At 38.7% G+C, this 21,520-nt stretch overlaps 3 protein-coding genes across 7 annotated transcripts in view; 1 reads left to right on the plus strand and 2 right to left on the minus strand.

The window, feature by feature from the left end:
- The window catches only part of LOC115244450 (voltage-gated potassium channel subunit beta-2), a 21,995-nt gene extending 15,446 nt beyond the window's left edge, over positions 1 to 6,549 (minus strand). The window contains exons 1-2 of one of the 3 annotated variants that reach the window (XM_029822093.1): positions 5,504 to 6,549; positions 442 to 677 (exon numbers count right to left, since the gene is read on the minus strand). In XM_029822093.1, coding sequence (XP_029677953.1) covers positions 442 to 646 — 205 coding nt within the window. In that variant the 5' untranslated portion in view covers positions 647 to 677; positions 5,504 to 6,549. Of the gene's footprint in view, positions 1 to 441; positions 678 to 3,056; positions 4,720 to 5,503 lie in introns of those variants that run through there. The other 2 variants (XM_029822092.1, XM_029822091.1) reach the window with 2 other exon arrangements.
- A 791-nt stretch (positions 6,550 to 7,340) lies between these two features.
- LOC115244449 (sodium/potassium/calcium exchanger 3) overlaps positions 7,341 to 21,520 on the minus strand; it is a 20,785-nt gene continuing 6,605 nt past the window's right edge. Inside the window, exons 1-8 of one of the 3 annotated variants that reach the window (XM_029822088.1) lie at positions 19,340 to 19,824; positions 12,945 to 13,118; positions 11,998 to 12,185; positions 10,543 to 10,780; positions 10,028 to 10,159; positions 9,343 to 9,558; positions 9,004 to 9,105; positions 7,341 to 8,716 (exon numbers count right to left, since the gene is read on the minus strand). In XM_029822088.1, coding sequence (XP_029677948.1) covers positions 8,373 to 8,716; positions 9,004 to 9,105; positions 9,343 to 9,558; positions 10,028 to 10,159; positions 10,543 to 10,780; positions 11,998 to 12,185; positions 12,945 to 13,118; positions 19,340 to 19,364 — 1,419 coding nt within the window. In that variant the 5' untranslated portion in view covers positions 19,365 to 19,824 and the 3' untranslated portion in view covers positions 7,341 to 8,372. Of the gene's footprint in view, positions 8,717 to 9,003; positions 9,106 to 9,342; positions 9,559 to 10,027; positions 10,160 to 10,542; positions 10,784 to 11,997; positions 12,186 to 12,944; positions 13,119 to 19,339; positions 19,825 to 21,520 lie in introns of those variants that run through there. The other 2 variants (XM_029822087.1, XM_029822089.1) reach the window with 2 other exon arrangements.
- Positions 19,903 to 21,520, plus strand: part of LOC115244448 (sodium/potassium/calcium exchanger 4-like) — a 5,748-nt gene continuing 4,130 nt past the window's right edge. The window contains exon 1 of the mRNA XM_029822086.1: positions 19,903 to 21,405. Coding sequence (XP_029677946.1) covers positions 21,270 to 21,405 — 136 coding nt within the window. The 5' untranslated portion in view covers positions 19,903 to 21,269. The remainder of the gene's footprint in view (positions 21,406 to 21,520) is intronic.

Here is a 21,520-nt window from a genome sequence, read left to right on the forward strand (position 1 = left end):
GGGTCGGCGCGTTGGTACGCGCGCCTACCGGTCAGCGCGGCAGATGGATAGATAGATAGGTAGGTGGGTAGGTAGATAGGTAACCCGAGACTCGACGAGAGGTCAGCCTTCGCAGATTGACGGACGCGATAAATCGAGCCGCGGTGACATCGGGCTCGAGTGACGCGTAGCGAGGCGAGGCGACGCGACGCGGCGCGATGGGACGCGACGCGACAACCCACTGACCTGCGAATCCAATGCATAGAGTTTCTCTCTCGTCGTGCACCGTCGCTGCATCAATGCGCACCGATATATATATATATATATATATATATATATACATGTATGTATCAGCCGGAGAGAAGCCTTCGCGAGAGAAAGAGAGAAAGACAGAAAGAGACAGACAGAGAGGAGAATCTGAGAAATGACTCTACGAAAGGGGGGGGAATACATTCAGCGTACCTAATCCAACATTGGAAACACGTAGACCGCTTTTGCCCAAGTTGCGGTAGCGAATACCTGGCGAGGGGTGCTGCAAACGTTGCGCTTGTGCGGCAATGCAGCTAGTTAGTAGCTGCTCTTTGGTTCCGGTCGTGTTGCTGCAGTGCACGCCCGAGTCTGCACCTACGCCGCCGCCGCCGCCTCCGCCGCCGTTGAACTCTTCCATGCAATCCAGACTTGCTATGGGTGCACGGCAGCTGCGCATACAAGGTGCACGAGTTATCGCACATATCGATATCTCGCCTCTATATCAGCCTGTGTATGTGTTCCCTCGTGTAACTCGATTATGATCGATCGGTATCTCGGGATGTTTCGGAAGCACCGGATTTCCGAGTTTGAGAAATTTCCTCTCCTTGGCGGATATGTTTTCAGCGACGCGAAACCGTCCCTTTGTCTCGCTGACATTCTTTAATAATTTTCTCCACCAATCTTGGAATAATTTTAAATTAGCGTAATTTAATAAATGTTTTTTTTTCAAAATATTTCTTTCGCGTATATTTTTTCAAGCGACAATTTAGCGTAAAGTTAAATTTGCGTTTAAACTAATTCAAATTGAAATTAATTAATAACAACGAGGTCTTGCTGTTCTTTTACAAGCCTCCTTAAGATTGATTTTATTAAAATTCCGTAATTATCGGTGACTATTAAAGCTATTATATTTCTTAGCTTTTGAGATTAAAGGGATATTCGATTGTTGTTGAACATCTCGTATTACTGTGATTCTATCCTGTCGCGCCGTTTAATAACGTTATGCATTGCTTACATGCATGGGTGCATGTGTGCATGCAACGATATAAGTGTGCATGCATCGCGTGTATCCGTCGTATACGAATTTCCGAGAATTTTCAATCATATTAATAATTTTCCTTCATATAGCATCGTGCGAGTACTAAACTTAGAAGGACTCTATTCCAGATCTTAAACTCGAGTATTTCTGAATACTAGCAAGACTCATTTACTTTGCAAATCTAACAAGTTTTGCCAAAATCTCGCAGGGAAGAGAAAGAGAAAGAGAGAGAGAGAGAGAGAGAAGGGTGATTAAAATTCATGAATATTAGCGTTACGTCTGTCTCACACGTGTCATGCAAATATGGAAATATTAAATCCGCGCATATGTGTCGACTCTATCAGCTTAATATTACAATCGCCGACATCAGAACTGTCTGAGCTGATTCTCTCGAGACGAAATTCAGGCACGAATAACTTTACCGAGTTTGCGACCACGTCGGTCAGAAATGTAAAACCGTCATTCAATATTGTAATAGGAGTCATTTTTAATTAAAATTCATCGCTCATCGATATTCAACGCAAAGTTCGATCGCGCCATCTCACTCTGGGGGATTATACGCTCTCCCTCTCTTCGGATTGGAGTCTTATATACATGATATACAGACGCAGCGGAGGGAAACTCTTATTACGGCCAGAGTTAGCTCCAAGAGAGTGACGTTAATGCAAGCTCGCACACTTCAGTGCTCCAGTTAATCGCCTGGGGAGGAGAAGGTGTAGAGGAGGGGGGAACATATATTGGTACACAATGATTGTCGTCGATGGTACATTTTCATCGAATTACTCGTGCTTGAATTTTGTTCGAAGAGCGAGCGGATGGATCGTTTCGTTGGTCGTACTACAGACGCGCGACCTTAGTAACGCCTTTTCCTTGGGAAAGATCTAGAGGTGCGTTACGTAGGTGCCCCTTTAAAAGCTAAAACTACCACCACGAGTACGTCGCCGTCGCCGACGCCGCATGTGGGTCACCGGCGCGGGGACGACGACGCGGCACGATAGGTTTCAGGTCGGGGAATATCGCCTTTCGCTCGAGTGCCCGATATATATATATATACACCCGCCGATCACCTTGCCCGACATTATCCAGACACGATCACTTTGCGAACTGGCCGCGCTTTTAATAATTGTAAAACCCCTTTCCCCCTTCTCTACCGAAATATCTTCCCGATAAGTCGCTTCTCGCGATGCGAAATTGTATCGACGTGCGATCAACATGATAGTGCATCAAACGAAATGCAATGCATAGAAAAAGGAAAAAAGAAGCTTGAAGAATGCGAAATCGATTTTTACTTCTCTACCATCTTCCCGATAAGTCGCTTCTCGCGATGCGAAATTGTATCGACGTGCGATCAACATGATAGTGCATCAAACGAAATGCAATGCATAGAAAAAGGAAAAAAGAAGCTTGAAGAATGCGAAATCGATTTTTACAAACAAAGCGTTTTCGCGTCTTTTGGCAAAAAAAAAGAAAAAAAAGAAAAAAATGCGATAAAGATAAAAAATAAAATAATTCAATTTATTAAAAATTTATTGACATATATACAACGAATCCTATCGTTAAATTTCGATTATTTTTTCACATCCCCTGAAATTAACTCGAGATAGATTGTCGAAGGATCTTTGAACAGAATTTTTCGATCGACAAGTGTCTCATATCGCGCTATGACGTTTGTTCGAAGGGTGAATAGGGATGATGCATCGAGAAGAAAGTGATTCTCTCTTTCACGACAGAGAGAGAGAGAGAGAGAAAGAGAGAGAGAGAGAGAGACGACTGTATTAATGTTACATACCGATAGATTGTAGGCAGTGGATAAGAATCGTCGTCCTCCATACTGCTGTTCGTGTTTGCGTTGTTGTTCGTATCGTTTCCCGCCGTCGAGGCATTGCCGAGATTGCACAGCATTAATCGCGACATTACTAACGCGAGTGATAAGGGCGATCTTTCAGTCTGTCCGCGGGGAAACGATCCTCGGCGCGAAAGCAGGCCGATTGCCGGAGTCCCACGCGCGCGATATTCTCGACGAGTACATGCGTGTACTCGATCCCTAATATACTGCAATTCGTCCCCCGAATTCAAAACGAAATATTTACCAAATACCGTTGATTCTATTGTAATCGCCTCCTCTTTAGTCCCCACCGTCCCTCCGCACGCTCTGTGCGCTTTCTCGTAGATACTTCGATACTCCGGCGTGATACATAATCGGCGAGTGATAAAGGAGCATCGCAATCGTATCCCAAGATGCGTGCTAGATGGTACAGATTACGATAGATCGGTATTTCAAGCGAATCATCGATACGCACGCATTGCGCGCGCGCGCGCGCGTGTATGTTTGTGTGTGTGTGTGTGTGTGCGTGTGTGTGTGTGTGTATGTAGGCACTAAGATATTTTTTTCTCTCCCCTTGTAATCACGCTTAGGCACCACTTTTCTCGAAGAGCATACAAACTTCACAGCTTTTTCCGTAATTCTTCGGCACAGTCCGCGTTCGGGGACACGACACAGTCGTTTTTATCGATCAACGCGCTTAACTCGGAGCACGGATCTGTTTGATCGAAAGCGGGCGATGCGGAGGTGCTACGGGACGAATGATCGATATGAAGCTAGGATATGTGATACGATATCTAATAAGAGCGACACGGCCGACACGGGGAAGTATTTTATTATTATTATTATTATTATTATTATTATTATTATTACGAAGCAGGGCGATATTTATGGGAATCCGATCGCGAACTGCAACGGGGGCTATAGTTTCGCCTTGCGATCCATCGTCGTTCACCCCGTCGTTCTCCAACAGTGTCACGAGGACCGTCCACCGTCGGTCTTGCTGCCGTCGCTGCCGCTGCTGTTGCTGCTGCTCGTCGCGTAGACTCCCGTAACGTCGCGGGTCACGTAACGCGCGCGGCAACGATAAGGGGCATTATCAGACGGCAGTCGCGATTCGGATCCGAGCATAAGTACGCGCCCGCGAGATAACGGTCCGTCGCGGCGCGGCAATGACGCGCTTTCATAAAGGAACACACACAAATCGCCAACGAAACATGAGCGGTAAAAATCGTGCGGGATCACACGCACAGAAGGAGAGAGAGAGAGAGAGAGGAGAGAAAGAGGCAAAGAGAGAGAGAGAGAAAAAAAAGACGGAGAGAGAGAGAGAGGAGAGAGTGGTCGTGCTCCCTGTAGGCGATACCGCACGCACACACCGCTCGATACCCGCTCTGTGCGAATTCTCACCTTCTCTCGGTTACGGTGGACGGTCGCGATGCACAACCCCTCCCCGACGATGCCGATTCACCCCCACGCGATGGCTGCGCGCGCAACGAGAAGCTGAGCGCGCGCAAAATCGCGAGACTTGTCGCGCATGACGTGGACACACACGAGGGTTGCGACGTCCGTGCGAGGATCCAGCCCCCGACGTTGCATGCCCCTCGCGTTTTCGGGGAGGGAAAGGGGGGAGGGGGACTGCGTAATCGCAGCCCCTGCAGGTATCCCACCCTTCTTTCTTTACCACGCGCGCGCACATACACACGCACACAGCACCCACACGCGTCCGCACGCACATACACACGAAGGAAACGTATATAATCAACGTAGGAAGAAGGGTTTTGTGAATCAACGGTTTCAACGGCAACGCCGCATTGCAGATCTGCCGCGCCGACACGCAACTGACCCCTCTCTCACCACCATTATAAAGTTATTGTACGTACACAGTTATTGTATTCTCACACACACACACACACACACACATACCCACAGTCGTCATACGCATACCTATATAAATACGTGACACACTCTACGATCGTTGATTTACATAGTGCAACGAAAGTAACGTCGAAACGAATATATCGCAAGCAAATACATGTATTGTACATTGTCGCAAACAATCTACCTCGAAACTTGCTCTTCGAATGATGCGGATAAGTCTAGATACGAGCTGTGTCGGTGTGTCACGCATACATGGCCGTTAACGTGGAGAACCCGCGCGCTTTGACAGCACCGGTCGCGTGCGGATACGGCTAATACCGCTCAACCGTCGAGGATGATAATATACGAGATGACCTGATAGTTTCACCGAGACAAAGTGGAGATGGGACCGAGACGACCAAAAGATGGTCACGCGCGCGCCCATATACATTTTTGCCGCGAACGGTGACAGATTTCAGCTGTCAACGAATTATGACATTGACGTTCGCCGTGATATCTGTGCCATTCGCGGAGCGAATCGTATAGTACGTACGTACCTGCAAGCGGATCTCGCGACGTAAAATATTGGAGGGAATTATACGTTGAGCGCGTTAGCAACGTCCCGTCCGACTCGTATCTTTTCATACATTGCGGAGTCTGCGAAGAGAGGAGCCAGACGCGCGCTGGGAGGTTCGCTGGTAAACTCGGTCGTTGAATCCGTGCCAAGGCTCGAGTTTTCAGGAAAATCCGAGAGGAGACATACTATATCTGCATCGACTTTAAATAAAGATTGCCGATATATATTCGGCAATCAGGATGATGATGATGATCGGTATTTCTTAGTAGTAAGTCGTTTGATCTTACGACAAACATCGATCGCTGATGTATAGCGAGAAAAAGAATTTCGCTATAATATACGCGGTATAAATCTCGCATTTATTCGTTCCACTTGCATAATTCTAATATTAATGTCTTTGTGATTATCAGAGTTGTGCCAATATCTACGTATAACTGAAATAGCGGGTCAAGATTTATGAACACATTCTTGGCTAATATGAAAATTATCTCTTTACATAACAGAAATGTCAAAGCACCAACAGCGCGTCTGACAATGAGTTTCATTTTAAAGATTGGCAATAACAATGTAGCACGATTAAAGAATAATTTTATGCACATAATAATGTAATCTAATGTAAAAAGCTAGCAAATATTTAAAAAAAAATAAAGAAAAAAGATTAAGTTTAAAAATAGAAAATTTATCATTTTGATACTGGTAGCATTTTGTACTACAATTGTAGATATAAGTCTCCACAAAAGTGTGTTTTAGACTCTGCTGTACGTTACAATTTCTTATGATGTAAACTGAAAATATCAATCGAAGATTTTATCTTATTTCTTTATAAACTTTTTAATTTTTAACATTAAATATCTTAGTAATTATAAATTAAAATTCTCTGAAAAAAATCCATATGAAATTAACCAAAAAGGATTATATTTTATTTATTTCGATTTTTTATATCTTTTCTATAAAAAAGTTTTATCCTCTCCCTCTGTAAGACCGCAATTATATATGCTAAAACATATTTTTAGAAGAGTCTCGGGAAAACATCAACTTATGATGATGTGTATTTTAAAAACAGCGCCGGCTTCAATGTGATGTATGTATATCGGATCTTCTTTCGTTCGATTTTTCTCGTGTAAACGAATAAAAATATCATAGTACGTATGCGTGCACGGGAAACAAAAGCGAGACGTGCCATCCGTAAAATTCCCTCGACGAAATATAAATATCCCACAGCAGCGTTCGTTTATAAATACTGTCGATTTAAACGTCGTCTCATCATTCCCAAGGTAAATCGATCCAGAGTTTCATCAAGATATAGAAAATGACGTCAAAAATCACACGCATCTTTTTCGAATTATTATTTTTATAAGCGGATTGAAGACAGTTTTCTTTTTTTGCGCGAGACAGTCTGTATAAGAGTTCCATATTTCTAAGTGAAAATTCTCACCCCTTTTTCCCTTCCCTTCCTCCCTTCCCGTATGTACACTCATAGAGACTGGAGAGGAATCGATTTTTATATATTGGCTGTATTATTTTAATAACTTATTACAGTACTTTATTAAATGTTAAGTTACGGTTTTATCTAAACACATTTACAGTCACAGATTTTGTGTTTTCGCAATTTGTGTGAAGGTGTGTTATCGCAGAAGGGTGTTATCGCGCGCGCAACGGCTTGTTTCGACGTTATATTACGATTTTGCGTGTATGTGTATGCGTGCCTGTATGCGTTTCGCTTTGCCAGCGGGTAAAGGATCGCCACGTGATCGTGAAACGGGTGAATTTTTCCGCTGTTCCTCGAATATGCACTATCAATGAAGTAGCTTTTTTTCTTTTTTTTTTTTTTCTTTTTTCAGCGGAGATACTAAATAGAGGTAAATTCATCGAGCGACGTATTTCGGCGGGTATTTAACAGCAAATTACTTTGGATAGTAGATTTTGCATATACCGTCGAAACGATGATGCGACACTTTGACAGATCGACGGCGCGAATTCGTAAACGAACGAAATGGGCTGTCACGGTTAAATCGAGAGATGACATTTCACTCGCGTAAACACGTTTCCACGCGGTCACACACCGAGGTCTGCGATATGCTGACGGAACGGCAGTCTTTCTTGCGCTTTCGTACAATTAGACACAGTCGCGGAGCGCCCTTGTTCGATCCCTCCCGCATCGTCGCTCAATTACGATTGTCAGAAATCGCGTATTTAGAGGCATTCGCCCCGGCGACGACTTTGCCTTCTCGACGCACGCGTTTAGATTCTCGGGCAAGCTTCCGATTGTGTGGCTTGAGATCCGTGGCTCGTTACTGTGGCTAATCGTAAGTTGTTGATTTTTCGGCGCACACAATATAGCCGTAAGCACAGTAATCGTATTTTAAGAGAAAAATAAGTGGAGAAAGGGGAGAGAAGGGAAGAGGGAAGAGAGAAGAGTTGGCGTTACATATATATATGTATAATAGAGGTAAAAATTGAGAAAAACTCGAGATGAGAGAGCGTAAAATGTATATGTCGGATGGAACGAAGAGATGTCGACTAATATATTCAAAAATAGCATGGAGGTTTTGCGATGAGGAGAAGAGAGCGGAGAGACAAGAGGCGGAGAGGGAGAGAGATTCTTTTTAGAGAGCAGTAATAAATACAAAATGCATTACTGCCATGGTTCTAAACATGGTGATAACATTGTGATATTAAAACTGTACACACGGTGATGCCGTGTTGCTGGAAATATAAACACCCCTCGCACGAACGGGTCTCTCTCGGTAAGTCCGAAGGGGGGAGGGGGGAGAGTTTCCGGCGCGGATTGCGAGCGGGGCCGCGCCCGGACATGTATTGCGGGCGGGTCATCGTCCTGGGTATCTCGATCATTTCACCGTCCTTTGGCAGGTGGGGAGATTTACCATGAAGAATACGTTGAGCTCGATCAGCGACGCCAGTATGAGGAACACGGCATACATGCACAAGCAGGCGCGGCCTACTTTTCTGTCGAGCTGAAACTTGTTGGAGGCGAACGCGATGTACAGCAGCATCAGGGTCGACAGCAACGATATGGCGCTGTATTCCAACCCGCCGGAATTTATACTGATGTAATGCCTGCCGGGCTGCGTGGGCGAGAAGGATGACTTGATTAGCCAGGGTAGTCCGAGGCATAGCAGTATATCGAACGTGTTCGATCCTATCGAATTACTGATGCCCATCGAGCCATGGCCTGAACAATAAAACGGGACGGTAAGAGGAGTTACGGAAAGAAAAGAGTGTGTAATTATTTTTCCGACTCTTCGCACTTGCTGTTTCCTTTTTTTTGTTTTTTTTCGTTTTTTTTTTCCATGAGATTCGCCCTCTTCAGATTCCTACTCGATCCAATGATCAAATTCCTCTTAATGTTTAACACAGCGTGTGCTAATTTGATAATTAACGTAGCAATATTCCCTCGTTACGAGGAATTAATTTTCCACGTATATTTTTTATCATAAGAGACAGTATAATTGTGTATACCTTGTTTTGCGACAATCACACTCGATACGGCTTCGGGTACGCTGGTCCCCGCCGCGAGAAAAGTGATGCCCATTACGGAATCTGGTATTTTGAGCGTGTCGCCTGAAAAAAAAAAAATAATTTGTGCAAGTTTCAGATTCACACTTTTCAATTCCCGAGATTTTTCAAAATTCTTGTACGCGCGATAAAAATGTTTCGTCGTCATATTTTTCCTTGTCAGCATCGAATCGACGTGTCTTTAACGAAAATTTCATCGGACGTCATTTCTAACAGAACTTTTTTCCATATTCGATTGATTCGACTTGCTAAGTTGCAAATTAAAATTATATCTCTACCCACCGATTATAGTGATCATCCACGCTACAACGTAGCTAAGCGATCCAATCCATATGATGCACATCAAGAACGTGATGGGAAACCAATTCTTAAATCGGGGTTTTTCGCAGTCGGGAATCGTGCACATGAATACAAGATGAATGGGCCATGTTGTGACCCAAGCGGTCTTCCTTAACCATCCGGCATGCGCTGGCCACACCAACAGTTCGTACTCATAATCTGTCATACATATTACGGGAATATTAAATTTAGAACAAATATTGCCTCGTTTATCTTTCCTGAAAATAAATATCATTTTACATAAAATAACATAAATTGTATAAGATTTGAATAATAGCTCTATGATAGGTTTATCAAATTTAAATTCAAATTTGATCTCTCTGATCTCTTGATGACTGATACTCGGAAAATTTCCATTCGTGCTTATTGCACACTTGACCTATCAAGTGGCTCACGCTCGAAATATTGCGCATTGCACTATTATTCGAGAATACTATTATTGACAGATATATGGTGGTGTCATCGATACAGTTGATAATGAGACGGATTGCGTTTTGATTAGATTAGATTTTATTAAAAGAGTAAATATTTGTTAATGACACTTTTGTACGATGAATTATATTTTATTTTTAAACTTTTATCTATAATATTGCACGATGCAAAAATTCGAAAAAGAGAACAGTCTTACTGGAATCTGGATTCTCTTCCTGCGTTTTCGTCCCGCCATTTTGTAGCGGCACGTCAATAGTGGCTATTTGCTCCACATGATCCCCGGGTGATTGTAATTTGTCCGGTCTTGGTAAGTGAATGTCGCTAGAATCTGTGAGAAACGTGCTTTTCAAGCAAGTAAACATATTGTTGCAGTGTCTGGATTAGATTGCAGAGACACATAATACGCTCGCTCGTGTCCTCGAGACTCTCAGGGATCTCGAAAACATCAAAATATTTCGTCTTCTTCTTTCAAACTTTATTTTTATCAATTGTATGTGTAAACATTTGATTAATTATTGAAATACTTTTTTTATGAGAAACTGATGGAAAGTAGAGGGTGAAATATTTTATAAAACAAAAATAAATCGCTGCAAAATCGTTAGATGTTTTATTTATACTTCTAGATTCATCTTGGAACAAGTTACGAGTTTTTGTACTTGAAAACAACAGCACTTGTTGTCGATCAAAGCTGTAATGAAATTACGGCCTCACCTGTTGTAACTCGTCGGCCATCCGAAGATATCTGGTCGTCGTTTGTACGGAATCTCGTACACCGCTGGAACGATTTATCCCAATACATCACGGCGATGTAAACAATATACAAGAGCACCAACGTTAATGCCTCGTACCACTCCACTCGCTCGTCGTGTATAATGCATATTAAAATGGCGACGGTGACACCGTAAGCAAGACAATCTCTACTAACAGGCCACCAATCCAGTGGCACCACCTGCTTATGGGAAAAGATTATTACGAATATAATTTATGGTATACAATATTTAATGGATATACTTGCGTATCCGAAGGATATCTTTCGTAAATATTATATCTGAATAACCGATGAACGTATCTTATGTATCCGGTGAGAGAAAATATTATCAGATATCCATAGATGCTCTTGAATATTTGACAGATTTTCTTACATATCCGGAAAATGAATGTTTTAAATATAATTCAATAATTTTAAATAGATATCCATTTATGTAAAATTATAAAAATGAGATTATTTATCTATTTCCAAAGATAAAGATAACTTTTTTTGCTCATGCGCGCTAAAATTATATTTAAAAAATTTCAATTTTAAATCCGTTAAGGGGGAATTTTTCTAGAGGGAAACATATTTAAAAACTTTAGACGCTCTCTATATGTTTATTTCATAATTATCTTGAATTTAATTTAAATTGTGCTTATACGCGTGAATATATTATTATCGCAGATTTTTTTACGTATATAAGAATGCGTATTAAATACCATGCGTGCAAATTTTCAAGAATGTTGATTACGTATCTGTATGATGCATGTCTGACAGTGTCTTAGTGCTTATTGATATAGATTCTTGGCGTTATCAATTGGCGTTGTATTAATTTTATACTTATTACATATATTGAATCGCTATAAAATTTACACGTCGTTTATTCATAATTATTTAAGCACAAAATAAAATCGTTGGCGATTTAATGATGAATGGTATTGACAAGAGAAGGAGGAATAATTAATTTTTTTATGAATCTAAATACGTGATCGATAATTTCACTTATCAATTGTCTAAAGAAAATTTAAAAAAATCCGTATACTATATATAAACCTACAATATAAAATAAATGCATCAAAAAATATATATTTGTACATTTGTATGCATAATATTTATGTATATATATAAATTGTTTCAAATCAATAAATTATTTTATTTTTAACTTTATTTTATTTAAATTGTTTAAATATATATTTATTAAACGTACACTTACTTTTCTTGCAGCAACATGTTTTATGTATTCTAATTAATATGACATAATATTAATCAATTTCTTTTTGAATATGTAGCACTAAATTTTTTTATGTGCAAGTTTTCGCGTTTTTCTTTTTATATAGATATTTTCTCTTTTATATAAGTTTGTTATATATATATTTTTTTTTTTCACAAATTATATAGAACACTTGGCAACCTACCATTCCCGCACCGATACCGCAGCAGGCTGGGACAGCCAGGATGTTGAATACTGCGGAACCTACTATCGTCCCGACGCCAATGTCACCTTCCGTGATGAATGTTCCGATGGCATTCACGAATAATTCTGGGGCCGACGTCGCCGCCGCCATAAACGTCGCGCCGGCTACGTCTTTTGACATCGAGAGTGCTAAAATGCAACATGTCAACTTCGATTCTTTTACTCTCAACCCTTCTTTTTCATATATACGCATACATGTATGTATACGTATACACGTACAGAGCGTAAAAATACATACACCATCTAGAGTGAATATTTCTTTTTTATGCAATTTCGTTAAAAAAATAGATACGGAAAAAATAATCGAGAGAGATTTAAAATAATAAAATTTAATATAAGAGAGAGATTTCTTCTCCGCCAGAAATAGCCCCAATGGTAATGATGGACAATCCCGGAATTTAATATTACATCAAATACATCAATTAATTTTTTTTTTTTATTTCTCAATGATAAGTACTATGCCTCGTATGTGTTTTAGCGATAGATGTGATTGTCTGACGTTCGATACTCCTATCGTGCGAATCGGGCAATCACATTTAGCGCTGAAGGCTACTCCGAAGCTAAATACGTATTTGTTTCGAGAAATGTCAGGCGAGGTTTCCGAATGAAAGACAATTACGGTAACCGATGAAGACGTGTCTGGCGCCCGCAGTGACGCAGATATGCCGCAGCATGGGCATCGATTCGACAGTCGCATATCTCGAGCGGGGGATCAGCACGAGGCGTCGGCAAGAGTGCCAGAATGATTTGTTTTGATCCGATCTAGATGTTTAAGTCAATTTGCAGGATCCCGATTGGCACCGGCTTTGGTTGAACAAACATTTCTCTCTCGACGTATAGGATTAAAAGGAAAGAAATATATATATATATGTAATACAACCCTCTTACCGTGACATATTTTTTCTACAGCAGGTACGAAGAATTTATCGCATACTACTGCTAAAGCGATAAATAAGTAAAGCGACACGATGACGTGTACGACAACGGCACCGCCTTGTCTTTGCTCCTCATCAAACAGGTCGTGTGGAAAATCTTCTATAGCCGGTGGCGTACAATTTATACCTAAAAAAACGTAAGTTTTTTTCCTTTAAGAAAAATACACGCACGCGATATCGTGTAGCAATATCGTCATCAGAATTCTTATATTATTATTCATTATAGTTGTTTTGTCTGAAATTTTTTCGAGAGCTTAATTTGATACACAAAATAGTTTTTTTTTTTCGTACGAGACGTTCTATCTTCTCTATCAGAGAGAAATTTGATGATACGTTCGAATGCAATTGTCACGTTCTACAGGGGGCATTGACTTACGACGGACGTGCCTTAATTTACTTCATCGATATCGTAAGCGCTAATAAACGCGGTAATCTTATGTAATCGGTAGAGATAACATCATTCCTCTCTCTCTCTCTCTCTCTCTCTCTCTCTCTGTCGAATGGATGATAATTTCAAGAGATTCAAATTTTAAATTTTATTATCTATTTTTATTTTTTTTTTAAGTCAATTTGCTCGAGGATAAAACTTTCGCGAGAAGAAATTTTATCTCCCGCAATCTCAATTTACTTTATATCGCGAAGGATTCTGTCGCTCGTACTCTACGGTTTTCGCCGCACCCTGTATCATTCGCGGCGATCGCATAATAACGATTCCGGATGTACCGCACCCAGGACACACTCGTATCCGACGAAATGCGTTTTTATCGTTGCGTAACAAGCAAAGCGCGTACCTACAAAACCGTATAGTGTGCGTGTTAATTAAACCGCGAAATACCTTCGTTTCCATTTACAGGTCGCAGCGCGAACGGACACTCTCTCAGACGAGAAACATTGCATTCTCTCATGTATTTTCGACAATTCGACACGCGCGTTTCAGCTATGCTACATTCGCGCGATATTAACGTCAATTACGCGTGTTTGCTACTTTAATGTAAAGCAGAAGAAGCTCTTTTCCTCGAAGCTTCGCGACCGCTCGTGGCTTTAATACGATAAGAGCGGAGGGAGGAGCTTAAAGTTAACCATTATCTTTTTAGAGCCGGCGGCTCATTCTGGCGCTAAAAGGGAGCGGAGTCGTGACGACGACGAAGACGATGAGGATGACGAGGAGGCAGATCGACGGTTACGAAATCGGTATACGAGCAGCACGTACGTTGACTCGCCGAATAGACATACGTTCCCGCTAGAAAACGACACGGAATGTCACGCCATGCACCGGGCACACGGACACGTCGGCGACGGTGTGCGGTGTCCAAATCGGATCGTGTGGTGGTAAGATAACGATACGCCACAAGTAGGAAATGTCTCGTTACCGTTCGTCATTACTTCAATTTTATGGAACCGTCGTGTCGTGCCGAATTCTTTTGACAAACAAGCGGGAGCCGCGGGGTTTGGAGAGGGAGGGGTATAAAGGTGGTCCGTCAGCGATGTGCGATTGATCGTGCCTGGTAATCGAGCGGCACGCTCTCTCGTAATTTTAGGGGACGAATTTTCAAAGGCGAAACCCTCGCAAAAAGCTTCTTATCAGTTATCGAACTACGCGACACGCATTCCCCTCATTTTGCAGTCGATCTGCTGTTCATTGCCAAATATTCTTCTAGATATTAGAAATTTTTAGATTTTAATATTAATATATATCTTCAAGTGTACCTAACGAATTTTGACGCTAAAATATAATTTTCTTCTTGCGTATAATTAATGTTTAAAAATATACTGAAAATGTATTACATGCATTGTGTGTGTACGTGTACATAAACATTTGATTTAGCTTCAATCTAACTTTGATAACGTGTTCCTTTTAATTAGAATCTCTTGTGTAGATTTGTGGACATTTAAGCTTTCTTGACAAATTTTATCATCTTAATTTATTTTACTCATTCTACTCATGTGACACGGCTACTTTACCATTATGTATTTTGTTCATAATCGCGAATTAAAATCTATTACTCAACAATTGTCCAATAAAGCAACGGTAAATTGTTAAAAATCACGCTACTAAATGATAATCATAAATATAGTACATATTAAGACATATCGTGAAAATCGTAAGAAGATATCTGAAACTTATTTAAATTTCTTTTTTTATTCAAAAAATATTTAATAGATCACTTTCTTTGAATATTGCTCATCTATCTGATTATTACCGGATTATTATATAATGTCCGATTTAAATTATCCTTTTGAAGGATTAAATATATCAGTGGCACATATAAAATAGGCATTTGTTCGTACCGGATTAACTAATTGCGCTCATCGTCATTTAAAACGACATCGCGACAATGAAGTTAATTAACGATATTTCTCTATCTCTCTCGCAATTTTATATTTTATACTTTTATATTTTATATAATTTCTCTCTCTCTTTCCGCATTTTACACTCTCCCCGTGAGGGGAGAGATACACGAGCATGCGAACGTGCGCGCGCGTATTGGTGCCTCTTACAGGTTTCATACCGCTATGTGACTGGATGTGACTTCCTACCGATTAAGCAACCTAAAGAAGTTAAATTGCTCTCATTCAACTTGGCAGAACAGATGCCATTCATGTCTAATGTACGTCGTATAAACGTAGATATATATCACGGACGACTCAACGACTCGGGTTCTCCGGCGATTCGTTCGCTCGGAAGGGCGCGGCGCGATCCCGTCGCCGGTTGCCGGCAGACGGTAGCCGATGGATAACACAGTTCGATGGAAAAAAAAAAAAATAAAAGAAAAGACAAGGAACAATTAATCTCCTTGTAGTTATCTCGATCGATTATTTACTCCACGGCGATCGCCGTATGTTGGATCCGCCGTTTGACGATCGTCAAACTTAACTTTAGATTCGTAATCTAACGTGAAAACCTTCTCGATGTACTATATACGAATTTTTACATAGATTCGAATTTTTTTCTTTATCTTGACATATGCCGTACTGAACTTTGCCATTTCGAATTTTAACAAGACTTGTTTTAACATACTAAATTTGCATTCAATGATTTATAAATCTTCAACTTTGAATAAACGATCGAATGATATTTGGTAGAAATTTTCTTGAGAACTGAAATTTTTTAACAATATACTTAATTTTGGTTAATAAAAAAATAAATCTTTTTTTCTCATCTCATACAAATGCCGTAGCTATTAATATGATAAGCTAATATGATAAAGCGTTAAAACCCTTTCTAGGATTCTAATCCGAAATTTTTCAAAATTGTGAGTAGTATATTCCAGAGGCCAAAATTTTATATTAAAAATTTTTTCTATCTAAAGAATAACTACTGTCTTTTTCGTAGGTTTAGTAAAGATATTACTTTTTGTTGAACTGCGTTAATCATTTCGGTTTACCAATAATCAACATGATGTTTCTGCGATTATTAACATTTTCTTAATCGTCTTTGATAAACTTATTACAATTTTTCAATGATATGCGTAAAGTTGCATAAAAATTACGTATTTTACATGTAACTTTTTATCTTTATCAGAGAGAGAAAATTCGCAGGGATTGCGAATATGTTATAAATATAATATCATAGTAAAAAAGCCATAAGTAAATAATTTGCATTATTGTTATGCATTTTATAATATACTTTGTATTAGAGGTAAAAGAACGATTTTTTTTTTTTTTTTTTTTAATCAATATCATAGCAAAGCCATGCAATACAATATAAACTGTAATGATAGATAACAGAGATGAGCGACATTGATTCAATGCTTTATTTTTTTCAAAGTTATGTTTTTCAGATTTAAATCATCGCCGAATTTTGATATTTTTAATTGTTTTGATTTTACTAGATTTGCCTAAATTCTATTAAATCAATATACTATTTCTTATATTCTGCGTTTTGTATTATACAATCGAAAAAGAACATTGGATTACATTCTTATTAATAAGTGTTAATTATCATTACGATTACATTAAGCTGATCGCTACAATTTTGAATAATCTCGAAAAAATTGAAGATTAATTTATTATTTTCGAGAGAGAAAGAGAGAGAGAGAGAGAGAAATATTTTCACAAGACACACGATTAAAAATAAAAAACCCATTTTGTAATCAATTGCAAACAGTCAGGATTTAAACGGTGTGTAATGTAAATGAAAAAAGTTTTCCTCTTCTACGGAATAATAATAAATTTAAAAAAGATATTTTTTTTTATTTGTCGTAAAACGCGAGATGAGCTGCTCATAACATGTGTGATTCCCTTTCTAAATTATAGTTTATTTAGTTTATATGTAAATCTAAATCTGAACACACACGCGATTGATAATAATCATGCAAGACAAGTGAGTGACAAAGAACGGTGCGTTAGGATAATAAACGTCGAATGAGCGTTATTTTCATTAATTCTCATTAATCCTATCTCGTAATTGATGATGCTTAATTAGCTTTAGATCGCTTTAAGCCACCTATGTTATCTCATCTCAAGACTCCCGCCGAGTTGGCTTTAATTAATGCTTCACCATCCCCTGCGTTGTTCTTATTAAAGGTCAACGTAACTGCTCGCAACGAAAGCGGATGCTTCGTCTAACGCGAGTACAGTGTGGAGGTAAACTTCTACGTCTACATCGCTAACGCGTGTGGCTGTTGATACGCCATTGATAAAGATCTTTGGGCGAGATCTTGGCTTAAAAGATGTCTGCAGAAGACGTTTGGAAGAAATTGACGAGCTCTCTTTTAAACATTTGAATAGAATAATTAATTTTATCTTCGCTTTCTCCTCAATTGCGTAAATAGCTTATGTATTTTTAACAAAAACATGATATTTTCGTACATTTCACGTGTATATTTGATTGCGTTGATAGCATTTCATATGTCCGGATTAACATGCCGAGAGCTCATCTTTGCACCTTAGCCAGGATATGATTATCTTGTTAGCGATAAGGATAGTGTGACTGCATTAGTGTGCTCAATGCACAATGTATTGATAAATTAAATTTGAAATGCGAGTTTTGTTGATTATATTAAAATTTTGTCAAGCTATATTATAGACGACACGGCATTTTAATATTAACAAAATATTTTAATATTAACAAAAAGATTAGCACCGTAGTAGCTTATGCACGCAGAAAGTTGATTATCTTCCTACGTCTCGTGTTGCTTTTTAAGGATATTAAAAAAGAGCTCGAACAAGTGCTGATTATCCCCAATTACACTTGTTATATTCGATATAATACTTTACTTGTTTATAATACGTAGACAAGTTCTGACAATCTGATTTAAATCATTCAACATTATTTGTGAATTTGAATAATAAATTGTTCGTGATTTAATTGATGAATAAACAATTGCAAGAATGTTGTATAATTAAAGAGAAACAATATATACGCATGAGAAAATATTTCGTCTATTAAAAATATATCTGTTCTTTAAAATGTATGTATGTATCTGAGTGTCATTTAAATCTTGGATCGTTAATTTCATAGTTTGCAATCTATAAAAAAACACAATTCATTATATGTATAGATATATTTAAACCAAACTTATGTAGAGATTTTCTTTCGTAGATTCGCATGTTTGTGATATGCATGAATAAATAATTCTATTTGCAGACAAGCGATAAGTATAACGATTATTCAAAAATGTGTTATTTGTACAAGAGATCTGGTATTTGTACAAACAAAATATCAAAATTCTAGAAGAAAGAAGGTAGAAGAAAAAAACAAGAAAGGAATATTTTTGGAAATAATAATTCTCAAATTAAACAAAATTAAATTAAATTAAAAAAATTCCTCAACTTTGCACATAGAATATCTAAGCAGCACGATTGTTGAAAGAAAGAAGAACAAAATGAAAGAGGCAAATAGATAATTTCGGCAGAGAGATATGAAAAAAGAGGAGAGGAAGCAAATATACATGTCTAAATATTTCCTACTGATTTTATATAATGTCGCGACCATCGCAAATGCCATAAAGAGATTTTTTAGGAACACTTTCTTCATCATCATCGGTCGCTGTTTATCGCGAGGAGAATAATTGACACCAAGCCAACGCCAAGTACAACGAAACATCCTACCGTATTCGCACATTCCCCGTCTTCACAAGGTAACTCTCGCGTTCGCGGAGAAACGCAAAGTACCAAGTAAACAAGCCGATCGAAAGCACCTTACATATACGAATGCACGTATTTCATTTTTTCCGACCCTTTTCTCCGGTTCTCCAATTTTTTTCCCCGCTCATCCCGTCGCCGTTTTCCGTTTCTCCTAATCGACATATTTCCCCGTGCACGGTTCACACCATCATCGCTTCGAAACTGTTTTAACACGGTCGCAGTCCCGGTGATATTATTGAAAATAAGATTCAAACACACCTCCTCCTAGGTCAGTCGTATCCATGTTGTCAATCCCGTTGTCACACACATACTACATTAACATCTACTCCGAAGTCCGACATCGTTTGTTGGAATCGCCCCTCCCTCTATCTCTTCTCCCGCACGTAGCGCCTGTTGCTGAATCGTATCGCATGTGTAGCTTCAAGCCGACGGAGTTCCGAAATTTACAATACCAAAAACAACACGTATTACGTATATCGTCTGCGAACAATCGCGACATCGATGCTTTGTAAGCGGGAAAAAATAGGTGTGCTTAGACAGACGCATGTTTTAACGAAATTTTACAACTAGTCATCGTATCGCTTATTTTCGTAAATTTGCGAGACACGTAAACAACCTTCTGGTATGCCAGAAGAAAGAAGAAAATCTAACGACACTATTAGCAATTAATAAATCGACTTTTCGTTCTCAGGATCCTCGATAATATTTTTTTCGCGATTATAAACCTTAATACAAAATTGTAATGTTAGAGTAATTAAGTATTATTATTGCATAATTTATTTATTTTTTAGTTTAAAAGAGATTTCTTGCTATAAAAGTCCTTTTAAAAGTTTATAAAAAGTTGGTAGAAAGCATATCACAATAAAGGACACTTATCTAATAATTATATTATTTTTATCATTGTCATAATAAGATAATAAACATTTATCCTTTTAATTAATAAAATAGATTCACGCAAAGTGCCCTCTCCTTCTAGCTAAGTACAGCTTAAAACCAAATAGACTGTCTCTTCTGTTAAGTTTATACTATGTCATACACACTCATACATCTAACGTGCATCAATTCGCCTGGTACAGACGCACCGAACCGCTTTGCTCTATCTACGTGGATAACATGTCTACATCTGCATCGGTGCATCTTGTGCTCGAAATTAATGCACGCATTAATGTATGCAACATTCATATAATTGTATAATTTTTTGACAATTATCACTCTTAAACGATTTGCGTGTTACATTTTAATAGAAATTTTCATGTTTAATACAAGATTTAATTTTATTAATATACTTTGCATAAATTCCATTTGGAAATATTTTGAATTTATCAATTATCGCAAATAGTTTACTTAATTCTCAAATAATATTGTTATAAAGATTTGCAAATATGTGTATGCTCTATAATTTTTATTCTAAAAATTTATATTATCTCAAAACATGTTTTCTAATTCATTTCGTTTCGATTCGATTATAAAGTAGCTCAATATCTGTCAATACTTTGGAGTGATAAAAGATGTTTCCCCAAACAGATACGAGAAAGTTTAGACACACATGAGATTTCTCTAATCGTGTGCCTTGGTATTATCTTCGCTTACCAAACGAAAAAAGTACATATCAAATACTTGCGCGATTCATCTCGATCTCAAAGATATCGACCGTTTACAAATACGCGATATCACACATACATTGTACAATATATTTGAAATAAATTTTAATCGGATTGTGTGCGATTATCAATACGTATAAGTCGAAGTAGCTTTCCTATGATAACGCGACCATGTAATGTCGAACGCGACCAAACTCGAAGTGAGGAGCAACCATGTAAATTTATTGGGGCTAAGAGTATAAATTCTCGTATAAATCTCAATTGTCGCAAAAATAACAGATTCGAAGGACGGAAACACGTTTGTGTCCGTGAAAATCGGAAATTTTCCTACGCGTGTTTAATCGAAGGGATAGACGATTGCTTTGCGCAGTATCTTATCGGTGTAAGAGAGCGCGATAAATCTCTCACGAATGAAAAATATAAACGTGTGGTCAAACTCCGAGTGTCGGATAAACGGCAGGTAATCATTGCGTGTCGTATCGCGTAGGGAAAACGTCGAGAGAGAGAAAGATCACGTAGTTTTGCGTCTTTCGCGCTGTAACCCGAAAAAAGATCACCCTCTTGCACGTGTTCTTACATAACGAAGAATGGTATGGCGGCACAGACATATGGTCGGATACCGGATATTTCTCGTTATTACTATACCAGCTACGTACATTTTTTGCGTCAGTATGATGGGACTATTTTCTGACAGTTCGAATATCGACTACGAAGCAGACTGGCGTGAGTATATTAAAATAATACGGATTATATTAGAATAATATATTATATAAATAATTAATAATATATATTAATAATAATAATATAAAATAATAATTAGTAATAGTAACATAAATTA

This window comes from Formica exsecta, unplaced genomic scaffold (assembly GCF_003651465.1).
Source record: "Formica exsecta isolate Colony F162 unplaced genomic scaffold, ASM365146v1 scaffold82, whole genome shotgun sequence".
Lineage (NCBI taxonomy): Eukaryota > Metazoa > Arthropoda > Insecta > Hymenoptera > Formicidae > Formica > Formica exsecta.